Here is a 14238-nt window from a genome sequence, read left to right on the forward strand (position 1 = left end):
CTTTGTTTCGTTCAGCGGACGTTCCAAGGGACTAGCCGCGTCGAAACAGAGCCTATCCAGATGGATAGTTGACGCCATTGCGCTGGCGTACACTTCCAGGGGCATGCAGTGCCCGTTGGGTGTCAGAGCGCACTCCACGAGAAGCATGGCTTCATCGTGGGCCTGGTCAAGTGGGATTGCCTTGCAAGAAATATGTATGGCGGCAGGCTGGGCCTCCCCGTCTACATTTATAAGGTTTTATAACCTAGAGGTTCCCGCCTTACAGGCCAGGCTGTTGTCGGTCTAAATATACCAGTACTGTCTGTTCTGATGCTATCGGTTCAGAATACTGTGTCTGCTGAGCACTGCTCGATGAGAACTGCTCGCTGATCGACCTCAAAATGCTTATGGGCAACGAATAAGACCCACAATTTTCCATCAGTTCAGGCCGTACTCCGCCCTGTCTGTATGATGTAATTTGCGTCTGAGGGACGCTACTATATGTGGAAGAGCGTGGCTCCGCCCCTCCCTCTTCCCGGACTCCCTGTGAGTTCCCCTGGTGATTATGCACTATATGAACCCCGGGCTTTCGCCCTTGGGTCTTTGGTGTCAGATCCCAGCACGCACAGCGTTTTACATTGGGTCCCCTAGCGTAAGATACTTACGCAGTACGAGAGACCTCTCGTAAGAGAACGTACTCGGTTACTAACGTAACCTTGGTTCTCTCTAGAAGAGGGAACGAGTACTGCGTATCTTGCCGTGCATGCACACGCTCTGGTTAGCTTCGGTGATGAAAAACCAGATATCAGCTGCCTGCGAGCTGGATTTATAGGCCTAGGCCACGCCTGTTTCGGTGGGACGTGACGCAGTGGGCGCGAAGCACCCTCATTGGGTCTGATGTCACGCTAGGCCTCGCTCGATAGGCTGCTGCAGTTGCCGCAGAACAGCCAATAGGCACACGAGCCGTCTTGCCTATGTCTGTATGCTGCCGCAACGCGTTTTACAATAATACAAAATTAAGGATAATTTTTTGGCTTCAATATCTCGCGGAAAAGGGATTTTCCCCTAGCGTAAGATACTTACGCAGTACTCGTTCCCTCTTCTAGAGAGAACCGAGGTTACGTTAGTAACCGAGTACGTTATATCTTATCAAATATATTACTTCCGTAATAAGTACTCTTTTTAAAACTATGTTAAAGTGTACTTATTTTTCACAAGGGTCTTTAAGAAGTAAACTTGTGCTGGTGGGCAAGAGGAAGAAAAAGGTACAAGGAAAATGAAAGAGGAAGATAAGAGGAAGTGCGGTGAAGGAATTGCATTTGAAGAAATTTAGTCTGCTACTATTCCTACTGTCTGTGTAAGCTTGAGGAGAGCTGTGTTTGTGCCAGGATATAGAAAGCAAATAAAAGACTACAACAATGGCCCAGGAGGCTGAACGATATGATAATTGCAGTCTTTCACAACAACCATGACCACATGTGCAAATCAACACGCTGCTTATAGAAACCATCTCTGTAAAGACAGCCATACCTCATGGTAGGGATCGACCGATATGGATTTTTTAGTGCCGATGCCGATACCGATTTTTTTTCATCAGCCTTAGCCGATGACCGATACGGGCTGCCGATTTTCTTGGGCTGATATTTGGAGCCGATACTGTTCACATATCGTGTCTAAAAACGTGTGGAAAGCACGGCCGCGCCGCTTTCTCCTTTCTACAAGCGCTTTCGTCTGTCGTTGCTATGCAACCATGAACTGCGCTCTTCATGATGACGAGGAAGTTAGGATTAATTTATTTCTAGCCCTTTACAACTACATATATGTATGGAGATGAGAAATAAAAACCCGCCCTGTCCAGCTATGATCAGCTGTTCGGCCGAGCTTTCGATGTCGTCATGGAAAGGTCAGTTGTTTTTTGTCACATGACCTGCGTGCGCTTGCGGCATTCTGAAAAGTTTAGATGTTTTCATCTCACCACGGCATAGGAGCGCCTGGACAAACGAGAGCGCTGCATCGCATGCGTGTCGCAACCGCGCCGCTTCTTTTATGAGCACATGTCCAAACCTCAGCTAGGTGGTCTCTGAATAAAACTCCCACAAATATCACGGAATCACGGAACAACGTCGGCATTATTTAATCCTATGACCAGTGTTCGTAACAGCTGCCGTATGCATATGGATAGCCTCAAACTTAGATATTTGAAGCTCCCTAAAAACAATGACAAGCAGTTTTATAGATGAGGCATTCGCGTTTTCCATTTGGACCCACAAACTTGCTTAGCTATAGTTGCACGCACATATAGAGCAACATGTTTCCACTTTCAAAGTGTATGGCAATATTTCAGCTAAGTCAAACAGTTAAAAGATGCTTTGTCTTGATGAGGCTTCCAGCACTCTGCTAGTGTGGGAGGGGCAGTGCATGGGCTGCACGTGAACTGCAGCGTCTCCAGCAACACAGAGCTGCCTGCGGACGCCTGTCTGTAAATAATGCCGGGAAAAAACTATCGGCGAACGCAGCAGCCGCGTATCGGCCAATGCCGATACGTAAGTAGAATTGTGGCATCATCTTATTTTCACTTTTACTTGTGTTAGAAAGTAGTAGAAACAACAACCATTATCAAAGATCACCAAAGAAAATGCGATGGTCCATGTCAGTGAAGTGTCATTTAAAGATTTCCTGAAGAGTGTTACCTGGTGAGATGATGTAGAAAAAATCTTTGAACTCGTCCATCCAGACTTCAGCCAGTCGTCTGTTGTTCTTATTGATCACCTGACCAGTTCCACCAGGGAAGCTGTATGGTGTGGCCTTCCGGAATACATGCCCAACATGAGAACATGTAACTATCTCTAGAGATCCTCCACACTGCCAGATCTATTTTCACACATACAAAAGGAATGAAATCAGAATGGTTTTAAAAACTGGTTACATACAATTACAGTAAAAAGAGCATTACGAAGTGTATTTATGAACATGGATATAGCATACCAGAACAGTATGATTATGTGAGACATTTATGACCCTTGCTGGTGTTCTTTTTAATATCTTAAACTTACCCTAAAAGACATTTCAAGATTTTCCCCTCCCCATATGTCCATTCCTGAGTCATAAGTGCCGATATCTTCAAAATAAGTTCGGTCAATTGAGAACAGACCTCCTGCCATCGTGGGAGTTCTGTGGAAAAGATTAAAACAAAAAAGCATTACAAAAAAATCTGACGCAGTCTATTTCAGTTGCCTCAAACTGAAAGCAACGCGCCAACAATGCGCCTGAACACACCTCATTTTCAGACCAGCAGCCCATGGGCGCACAAATGGGCGTAAATGCATTTGCTATTTATACAACGTGGTGCAGGACGTGAAAATGATAACTGCGTCAGGCTGAAACTAGCAAAAAACACTTGCCTGGCACTGCATTGCGCCGGGTGTATGATATGTTTGCTGTTATATTTTGGTTGCGTTTGTAGTTAATAAAAATGTAACTGGTTGTGTAAAATATGCACATAGTATCAATATATTTATTGATATTCTGAATCTAATCATATCGTGGCATGGTTTGAGGTATCGGCAAATGCTGTATCGTTGACTAAGAGAATCGATGTCGGACTGTATCACGATGAAATGTTTGATTACATTTTTTCACTGACAACTGTTTGTTTTGCATAACAGATTTGACAGACAAATGAAATTTAAAGGTAATACAGTTTAAAACTTTTCTGAAACTCTCAAGTTACTGCGTAATATCTTACGCTAGGGGAAAATCTCTTTTCCGCGAGATACTGAAGCCAAAAATGATCCTTAATTTTGAAATAATGTAAACCGCGTTGCGGCAGCATGCAGACATAGGCAAGACGGCTCGCGCGCCTATTGGCTGCCCTGCGGCAACTGCAGCAGCCTATCGAGAGAGGCCCCTCGTGATGTCAGATCCAATGGGGGTGCTCCGCGCCTACTGCGTCACGTACCGCCAAAACAGGCGTGGCTTGGGCCTATAAATACAGCTCGACAGGCTGATAGAATCTGATTTTTCATCTCTTTAGCGAAGCTCTCGCATCGCTGGATACTGAGAGGAAGAAGCCGCGCCGTTAGAGAAAGCAGAGCGTCTTTTTTAAGATGCCTCGCACCTTCTGTGGCTCGTGTCGAGCCCAACTCAGCGACAGGGACCGCCATGTCATCTGCGTTTCCTGCCTGGGTGAGGAACATGCAGCTTTCGTGCTCGTTGATGGCGGCTGCCCTCACTGCGAGCTGATGCCCATGGTGACTCTGAGGACTCGCCTGGCATCTTTCGCAGAGACTGCACCTCCGCCCGCTGCGGTGCCGCGCCGTAAAAAGCGCCGTGCTCAGCGGGTCCCGGAACCTTCTCCAACCCGCAAAAGCTCGCCGGTTCGCCCGCCAGCTTCGCCGCCTGCTTCACCCGAGTCTCTCACTGCCGGACAGTTGCCGCCGTCTGCCGCCGCTTCCGTCATAGACGACGACGAAGAAGCCGCGTTTGTGGAGGATGACAGCTGCTCTATCATGGCGTTGGGCAGTGAGGACTGGTTGAGGTCTGTGGATCTCGCCCCCTCTGCTCACGAGCCTTCTGGGAAAAGGGCCAGCATTGAAGCAGAGCTGATGCGTCTGCTCAAGCAGGCCGTAGCGAGCCTCGGCCTTGAGTGGTCAGCACCCGTGGAGGCTGCGCACAACCGGCTGGATGGATGTTTCCTGCAAGGGGACCGCGTTTCGCCGTCTTCAAGACCCGCGCCTTTTCTTCCTGAGCTTCATGAAGAAGTCGCTAAGTTTTGGAACGCCCCCTTCTCAGCCAGAATGGTCTCAGCAGCATTCTCCGTGGTGGACGGTGCTAAAGACAAAGGATACCATTCTCTTCCTCCTGTGGAAGAAGCTGTAGCGGCCCATCTTTGCCCGCCCTTCGCTGGACGGCGTGCCAAGATAGCGCTACCATCAAAAGCTTGCCGCACGACTTCAGCCATGCACAGTCGCGCTTAGACCGCCGCTGGACAGGCTGCATCTGCGTTGCACTCGATGGCCATCCTGCAGATCTTCCAGGCCGACCTTCTCCATAAGCTGGATGAGGAAGGACCGGGAGCTATCAGCGTGCCGGACTTAAGGAGCGCCACGGACCTAGCTCTTCGCGCCACTAAGTCCACTGCACAGGCCATAGGGCAGAACATGGCCTCTCTCTCGCTCTTCTCGCACTTCTCGCTCGTTCAGTTCCAGAAAATGCGACTGTTCCAGTGTATTTTGCAAAAAACAAGCCGGTACCACAGCCCGTTTGCCTGCATACAAACGCCGTTTTTACGGCGACCCAGATAAATCTCATAAAGAGTGTATTTTCTGGTATTCCGGCCACGGCCGATGGTGTTATGGGTGTAGTAAAAATGCCCACGGCCCAGTGCTCATTCCTATACGCAAGCACAGCCCGCCACATTCCAGACTCATGTCGATTGTGCATTAAATGTAGTGAATGTGCCCACGGCCCAGTGCCCACAAACACTACACACTGCATACCTCGCCCCGCTCGCTCTCTCTCAGCAAGCCGCCATAGGAGAGTCGAGCGCGGGCAGGCTGCCCGCTGTGATCAGCGCGCCCCCTGCCTCGAACGCTGCAAGCACGGCGTCTATGTTACAGCATACCGAAGCTCTCCGGTCGCCACCATGTCGCGGCCAGAGCCCAGATCGCATTCAACCCCTAGCTATTCATGCAAGTGCATGGGCAAAGCTTCCCGGGGTATCAGAATGGGAGCTGAACATTATAAAAAGAGGCTTTTCGCTACAGTTCGCTCGACGTCCCGCCGTTACGTGGCGCGAATCGAAACTACGGTAGAAAAGGATGTAGCACATCTACTTCGAGCCGAAATAGCGAAACTGTTGAGCAAAGGGGCCATAGAGCCTTTATCTCAAGCTCAGAGCGAAGGGGGTCAATACAGCAGATATTTTCTGGTGCCGAAAAAAGACGGGGGTCTCAGACCCATTCTAGATCTAAGACAGCTGAACAGAGTGCTTTCGAAACGCCGGTTCAGAATGCTCACAACCAGGAAAATCCTCACGCAAATTCGCCAAGGGGACTGGTTTATGTCAATTGATCTGAAGGACACGTATTTCCAAATACAAATAGCGTCACGTCACAGGCGATTTTTGAGATTCGCCTTCGTACATTTACAATGTGCATGGACGCGGCGCTTGCACCCCTGAAACTTTGGGGCATGCGAGTTTTGAACTACTTGGACGATTGGCTGATTCTAGCTCGATCACACTCAGAGCTCATAGAACACAGGACCATATTACTCGAACACCTCGAGAATCTAGGTCTCAAAGTCAATTGGGCGAAGAGTTCACTGTCTCCCAGTCAGAGAATATCTTTTCTGGGCACAGAACTGGACTCGCTGTCTATGACAGCACAACTATCGCCACAGCGCAGACTGAATATTCAGCACAATCCTTCCGCTGCGGCACTATAGTCCAGCTCAGAAAGTTTCAGAAAATGCTGGGTCTCATGGCCTCAGCTTCATCAGTACTCCAGTTGGGTCTGCTTCGCATGCACCCACTGCAGTTCTGGCTAAAAGCGCGAGTACCGCGTCGAGCGTGGATCTCCGGTCTTTTTCGCCTCAAGGTCGATCAGAAATGCGTCTCAGCTCTGAAATCTTGGAGAGCGACCGACTGGTACCGGTCAGGTGTAAGCCTGGGGACTTCCTTGAGTGTGAAGGTGGTGTCTACGGACGCCTCCACCTCGGGATGGGGAGCGCTGCTCGAGGGCAGACCGTTCTGCGGCCAGTGGTCAGAACGGGAAAAGCTTCTACACATAAACTGCCTGGAGATGATGGCAGTCGACAACGCGCTGAGGCGCTTTTGTCCCCAGATAAAAGGACACCACGTCTTGGTCCGTTCGGACAACATGTCGGTGGTGGCCTATATAAATCGCCAAGGAGGTATCAGGTCCCGAAACCTTTACAGCCTGACGGAGCGCCTCCTGGTCTGGGCTCAGAACAATCTGCGCTCGTTGAGAGCAGCGCACGTGCCAGGCCACCTGAATATGGGACCAGACAGACTGTCCAGAAATAATGTTCCGGCAGGAGAATGGTCTCTACACCCGCAGACAGTCTAACTGCTGTGGAAGACGCTCGGCAGAGTGAAGGTAGACCTGTTTGCGTCTCAGGAAAACGCTCACTGTCCAGAGTTTTTCTCCAAGAGCAGGGATGCGCTGGCCCATGTCTGGCCCCGCTGCCCGCTCTATGCTTTTCCCCCCATCACGCTCCTGCCGCAGGTATTAGAGCGAATCAGGGAAAACGGATGCTCAGTGCTACTTGTGGCTCCGTTCTGGAAGAACCAGGCTTGGTATAATTTGCTCCTTATAGGACGCTACTTATTACGGGAATGATGCTGTTCTAGCCCCTCTTTCCCAGACTCTCTGTGAGTCCCTGGTGATCATGCACTATATGAGCACCTGCCCTTGGGACTTTGGTGTTGGATCTCAGCACGCACGGCGTTTTACACTCTGTTCCCCTAGCGTAAGATATTATGCAGTACGAGAGACCTCTCGTAAAGAGAACGTACTCGGTTACTGACGTAACCTCGGTTCTCTCTAGAAGAGGGAACAAGTACTGCGTATCTTTGCCGTGCCTGCAACACGCATTCTATCACATTCTATCAGCCTGTCGAGCTGTATTTATAGGCCCAAGCCACGCCTGTTTCGACGGGGGGCCTCTCTCGATAGGCTGCTGCAGTTGCCGCAGGGCAGCCAATAGGCGCGCGAGCCGTCTTGCCTATGTCTGCATGCTGCCGCAACGCGTTTTACATTATTTCAAAATTAAGGATAATTTTTGGCTTCAATATCCGCGGAAAAGAGATTTCCCCTAGCGTAAGATATTACGCAGTACTCGTTCCCTCTTCTAGAGAGGACCGAGGTTACGTCAGTAACCGAGTACGTTCAGTCATGAAGCTCTACCGAGCAGCTGATTGGTTTTCTTAAAGCCGACTACTTTGACCAATAGATCTGTTTGTTCTATCTACATAGCCAATTCATTTCGGCTCAACTCAGTTCAGCACACCATGGGAATTTTCCTAGACCTCTACCTTCCCCAGCACCACCTGCCTAGATCTGCTAGAGTTCTCCCTACTTCCTTGCAGCAGCTCACTTTCTATTAAAGTCCCTGTGGAGAAAATCAAGATTTTAATGTTTTTTATATGTCTTTGTGGTGTTTTTAATATGCTTTAAGACAAACCATGTGCAAATTCATGTCAACACCATTGCTGAGTATTTTCTCCTTAAAACTGCAGTTCAAAGACAGTATCAAAAACGTGATTTGAAATCGCTGATGTTTCTGACGTCAAAAACTACCTTGTAACCAATCAGGTCAACGCATGATCATCAACGAATGGATCTCTGAGCTGGTGTGAGTGAGTGGGGGCGGGGCTAATTTGCATATTCATCAAACCGTTTTTAAAGGAAAAAAAACGTTTAAATATGTCATTTTAGTGATCAAAGGTGAGTTTTAAGGGGTAAAATGATTGACTTTAACCGTATTTATGTACATGTTACTGCAGTATCCTTCACTCATGCAGAAGCAGCAGCGTAGTAGATCTAGTTCTCTAAGACTAAGCCAATGTACATTTCATTCTTATCAATAAATGCTGTTTAAATCTATCCCATGAGTTGTCATTATTGAACAGGTATAAAGAGTTGACAGTATCAGATTTGAGTTTTACATCTAACTTAATGGTTAATTAAAAATCGGCAGTCCTGCAGTGACAGCAACTAAACCATTGTGCCACCTACATTACATGCTGTCAGCTCAATTAACCAAGAAGTATCAGCTATTATGTGAGGGTTTCGAAATATGTGGGATGAAGGCTGGGTGTCTTTATGAAGCTGTTGTCATTAATTCTGTTTGTTTGAAAGAAAGAATATAGCACAGAACATCTGTATATATATATATATATATATATATATATATATATATATATATTAGTGCTGGGCAACGATTAAAATGTTTAATCGCGATTAATCGCATGATTTTCTGCGATTAATCGCAGTATGCACAAAATTCAATAATGAATTCAAAAGTAGTGTATTGCGTACTTTTATTTTTTCAAAGTACTGCTATATGAACAAAAGTGCAAATTTAAACAAATAAAGTGCTTTTTTACAGCAGTTAAAAGTTAGTAGCAGTTAACATATTTCTTGTAAATCTTAACTTAAACATTAATGTAATCAAATTAAATATAAAACCAAAACTATTTGCCACTGCCAGGGCATTAACGTTTTGTTTAATTTGTAAAAAAAAAAAAAAAAAAAACATATGTCCAGAACCTCGATAATAACACTATAACTGCCTGCGTTTAAAATGGCCCACAACCTTTCTGCATTTGGCCAGGACATTGTCAAACGCGCTGTTGTGCAGAGACGCTGAAGACAGAACGCTGGAGACTGTGCGCGACGCAGGGGACGTGTTCAAAAGGCAGATGTTTCGCAGCAGCGATCATATTTCTTGCACTATCTATGCTAAGTGTGCTGACTTTATTTGAAACGTCACACTGCTGTGCAACATGAATAAAATGTTCAGCGCACGTTTCAGCAAAATGTCTCTCTTGTGTTTTCATTACAGTCAGAGCATGTGAATGCAGTTCCCATTGTTCATCAATATAATGCACTGTAACTCCGAGGTAATTATGGTTACCCAGCGATGTCCAGAAGTCTCCGGTGAAGGCAACAGTTGGTGCACGTTGTAACGCCGTCGCCTTTATAGTCCTCTCCTTTTCATACAATTTGTGTATTCTTCTTGTGATGGTGCGTCTTGGGGGAGGCTCATACGTGCAGTCATTCGCTGCGATCCTAATAACATTATTCAGACCGACATCTTCCACAATACTAATCGGCCTGCAGTTTGTAGCTACCCACTTCGCAATGGCATTTGTTAGCTTGTCTTTCTTTTGTTTATCTATAGTTCTCCCACACGCTGCATCCAATGTAGTCTGCTGAAGCGTTCCTCCACTGTTTGTTTGAGGGGGTGATTTGCTGGCATCAACAGTGTGCATTGCATTTAAGTGATACTTCAGACTCGAAGTACTCCGATGATAAGAAAATTCAGCTTTGCAGTGGTTACAAATAGCTTTAGTTCTATCAACTCCACCGTGTGGAAGAGGTTTAAAATAAAAATTTCCATTTAAGAGTTCGGTACCTTTTTCCATTTTTCTGTCCGCACCAGATATTTTCTGTTTCGCGCTGCAGCTCTCTTAGGCTCACAACAAATGCTTTCATTGGTTGAGACGCGTGATGACGCCCATCCCAAGCAGCCAATAGCTTACTGATAAACATCCCACCCCTCCTGTGACCCATGGTTTGTGTTGTATTCGGTTGTATTACAGTCTATCTATGGTATGTGTATTCAGACGCAGTGAGCAACAGACTTTCAAAATAATACTAATAAAAAGTACGTTAATGCGCGATAAACTAATTGTCGGCGTTAATTAATTAATGTGTTAACTTGCCCAGCCCTAAATTTAGCATATAATTCAAAGGAAATTTTATTACCTAACAGGAAGGATCCGGTCCCCCTTTCGTCGGTCCATCTCTCTCTGAGGAACTGGATACCATCTGAAGTTGAGTTTCCAGTTGAATCCCCCATAGGTCATATCTGAGCCGGCCATATACTCAAATGTCTCATCACTGATGACATCAATGATAGGGCAGACCACAGCCCTCCTAGAATGTCAAACAAAAATAACCCATTCACCTTCAACAGGGTGTCAACAAGTTTCTATTTTTGAATATATAAAATTTCAGTCATATACCAATCAATGATGATGATGATAAACAAGACATGAAAAAGCTAAAAAACACAAGCCAAATTCATGGACACAGCCCTAATCATGGTCATATTTTTAACAGTTCATTTTCACTAAGTTCTATGAACTTAGAATTAAGAACTTAGAACTAACCCTAACTTCTGTGGCGACAAGAGACTCTTTAATATTATGACTTTTGCAGCATGGAAGAACATTCTTTTGTAGTGGAACACTATGAAAGGCTAGCAAAAAATGTTAATAGAGTTGACACCACTGGAAAACCATTCATGTATAATTCACTTTATGGGCCCAATCATTCACCCGGAACAATGCAGCGCCAGGCGCGACGCAAGGGTTTTTTGCTAGCTTCAGCCCAACGCAGTTATCATTTTCACAACCTGCGCCACATTGCTTAAATAGCAAATGCATTTACGCCCATGGGCATGCTGGTCTGAAAACGAGGTGTGTTCAGGCGCATTGTTGGCGCATTGCTATTTTGAGTTAACTGAAATAGACTGCGCCATTGACCAACTGAAACCTGCGTGACACACCGGTCTCGTATCTGTCACGGAGGAGCGGAAGCATAAAGGAGGATAATGAATTGGGTTACATTGGTGCCGAAACCCGGGAGGAAGGAGGGACACACTGTCGGAGAGCCCTCACTGCTGAGGAGGTTGGGCAGCATGAAGGAGCAGTGACCGCCGATGGCTGGCCGAGGCGGTGGTGCTGGAGCGATTGAACAGCAAGTGGGACCGAGAACTCGCTGCCGTGCTCCTTGGTCGAGGAGGGGTGGCTGCCTTCCGAGAGGGAGTGGAGGAGTCGCTCCCATTCGCCGTGGGCCGGAGCCTGCTGCCATACACCAGGAGGACTCGCTGACGGCTGCCCTTGACCGGAGGAGCCATCGCCGTCCGCCAGGAGGCGGAGGAGCATCGAACCGTCCCCCAACTGATGTCCAGGACCATCGCATGACACCACAAGTGAGTCTTTCAGCTGGTTCAGGGCAGAGCGGCAGTGTGTCCGGGAACCGGACCAATCATTTTTTTTCTCTCTCCCCTCTCTCGTCTCTGTTGCTCCTCATGCTTCCGTCTCCTTTTCTCTTGGCTCGTCTGTCCATGCCCCTGCGCGATGCACTGATCTCGTATCTCTCACGGAAGAGCGTAAGCATAAAAGGAAGAGCGACCACAGTGAAGGAAATTCACAAAAAAAAAATTAAAAAAAATAAAATGCATTAACAGTGCATGCATTTTAATGTATGTATTTTCAGGGCTTTAATCAACAAAAATACACCTAAAAAGCTAAACCGATCATACCACCCTAAGATCCTGGATTCAAGTGAATTTCAGGTTTTTCAATCTGATAAGATTTCAGGTCCTGATCAACCTGTCTGGATTTATTTAGCAAATAATGCCAGGCTGACTGCACATTATCCGTTATGTAGCAGAATTATCCCAAATACATTTCCAAAAAGACACTGTCCACATTGTAGATCATGCTTCCATATTAATTGGATTAACACCTCCAGCTCCAGCTTCAGCAACACTAGACTGATTCTGATCAATGCAAACTCAATGCAAAAAACGCAAATGACCAACTCATCCTTTACTGCTCAGTGATTCGGCCAGACTTGGCAGTACAAATCTTTAAAGCAAGCAGCACACAACACATGCTTGAAAAGAGAGGTTTCCGGTATCAAAGAACTGGCACACCAGAGCATGAGGCTGAGCAACACAGCTTCCAAGAATGTGAGTGTCTAAGAGTGTGTTCTTGTTAGAGTAACAGGATATTCGCAGTAATGTAATTCTGAATCTATATTCTCTACTTGAATCAGTATGAACGTAATAAAGGTCATTTTACAAATGGAGGACACGCCACACTTACTGATGGGTAAAAGGATTATACTTTGAGAAACCACAAACTAAAGCAGCTGGAAAGGTAAGCATTCAAAGCAAGCTAAATAAGCTAATAAAGTTGAATAGGTAAAATTTTACTTGAGTATGTTTCTGTGGACTTTCACCTAAACTTCTAAACACTTTCCCTACACTTCTACATTACACCACAGAAATCACTGCAGTTGCAAGTGTACTGTAAGTACCTAGTGGTGCAGTGTTTCTTGATCAGGGGACTGAACACACTTTTAAGGTGGCTTAAAATTATTTAAAATGAGACAAAACAAACTTTAAAATAAGCTTAAAAAAGTCCCGATGTAAGCTGTTTGATAACTTCCTGAAGTTATTGAAACTTCAGGAATTATGGGATTTAATTACTTAGTACTATATACTGCCATTCCTAGTTTCACGGACAGTCGCTCGGACTGTTAAGGATGCCCACCCCTTGCCTCATCAGGCAGATTGTTTAGCAGCTTTGGGTAGGAATGTCATCTTTAGTGCGATGGACTTAACTGTTATAAACGTTTTTTAAAACGTTGTAATATCTGAAGAGGACAAGAAGTTCACTGCCTTCATGACTGCCATGGGCTTGTATGAATTCAACAGTCTACCTCAAGGGCTCTGTAACAGTCCAGCCAGCTTTATGCGACTCATGACCAACATCTTTGGGGATCAGAATTTCCTCACTCTGTTATGCTATCTCAACGATCTTCTTGTGTATGCTCCAAATGAAGAAGCAGCCATCCAACGGCTTGAGCTTGTGTTGTGAAACTCTAGATCTAATATTATCACATGGAATCAATGTTGACGAGAGACTAGAGCAGAGCGATGACGTCTCAGATCATTATCTAGTCTCGTGTAAACTTCAATTAGCCAAGGCTGCAAGGCCGACTCCGTGTTACAAATATGTTAGACCTATCACTTCTAAAAATGTCTTTATTAATAATCTTCCTGATCAGTTTCATCATCTCAGCATCCCAGATAGCTTAGAAGAACTCGATGTTGCAACAGAAATGATTGACTCTCTCTTTTCCAGCACTTGTGGCTAAACACTGTTTTCCAAACAGTGGCTAAACTAGCGAAAAAATAAAGCTTCAAGCCCAGTAGTTTCCAAGCAGCACAGCAGTAATGACTTTATGAACTTCTTTACTTACAAGATTGATAATATCAACTTGTTAAAAAAAAACAACTTGATCCTACAGAATTAGTCAATTGCAGGCCGATCTCGAATCTACCTTTTCTGTCAAAGATACTAGAAAAGGCAGTATCCTCTCAACTATGTTCCTTTTTAGAAAGAAATTATATCTGCGAGGATTTTCAGTCAGGATTTAGACCGTACCATAGTACTGAGGCAGCTCTCATTAGAGTCACAAATGATTTGCTCTTATCATCCGATCGTGGTTGTATCTCTCTATTAGTGTTACTCGATCTTAGTGCTGCATTTGATACTATCGACCACAACATTCTTTTAAATAGACTCGGAAATTATGTTGGCATTAGTGGAATTGCATTAGCATGGTTCGAATCATACTTATCTGACCGTTATTGTCACAATAACGAGTTCCAAGATCCAAGTGCAAGTAGCAAACAGACAGTTTATTT

General features: G+C 45.6%; 1 protein-coding gene across 6 annotated transcripts in view; it reads right to left on the reverse strand.

Annotated features, from left to right (window-relative positions):
* galnt13 (polypeptide N-acetylgalactosaminyltransferase 13) overlaps window positions 1-14238 on the reverse strand; it is a 114790-nt gene that overhangs the window by 55171 nt on the left and 45381 nt on the right. For all 6 annotated transcript variants that reach the window (XR_014628968.1, XR_014628969.1, XM_084421505.1 and 3 more), the window contains exons 6-8: window positions 10497-10667; window positions 3033-3150; window positions 2670-2850 (exon numbers count right to left, since the gene is read on the reverse strand). Coding sequence is in view for 4 of the 6 variants with exons in the window: in XM_084421505.1 (XP_084277631.1) it covers window positions 2670-2850; window positions 3033-3150; window positions 10497-10667 (470 nt within the window). In the remaining 2 variants the exon portion in view is untranslated. The remainder of the gene's footprint in view (window positions 1-2669; window positions 2851-3032; window positions 3151-10496; window positions 10668-14238) is intronic.

Source organism: Rutilus rutilus (genome assembly GCF_951802725.1).
Source record: "Rutilus rutilus genome assembly, chromosome: 10".
NCBI classification, from domain to species: Eukaryota; Metazoa; Chordata; class Actinopteri; order Cypriniformes; family Leuciscidae; genus Rutilus; species Rutilus rutilus.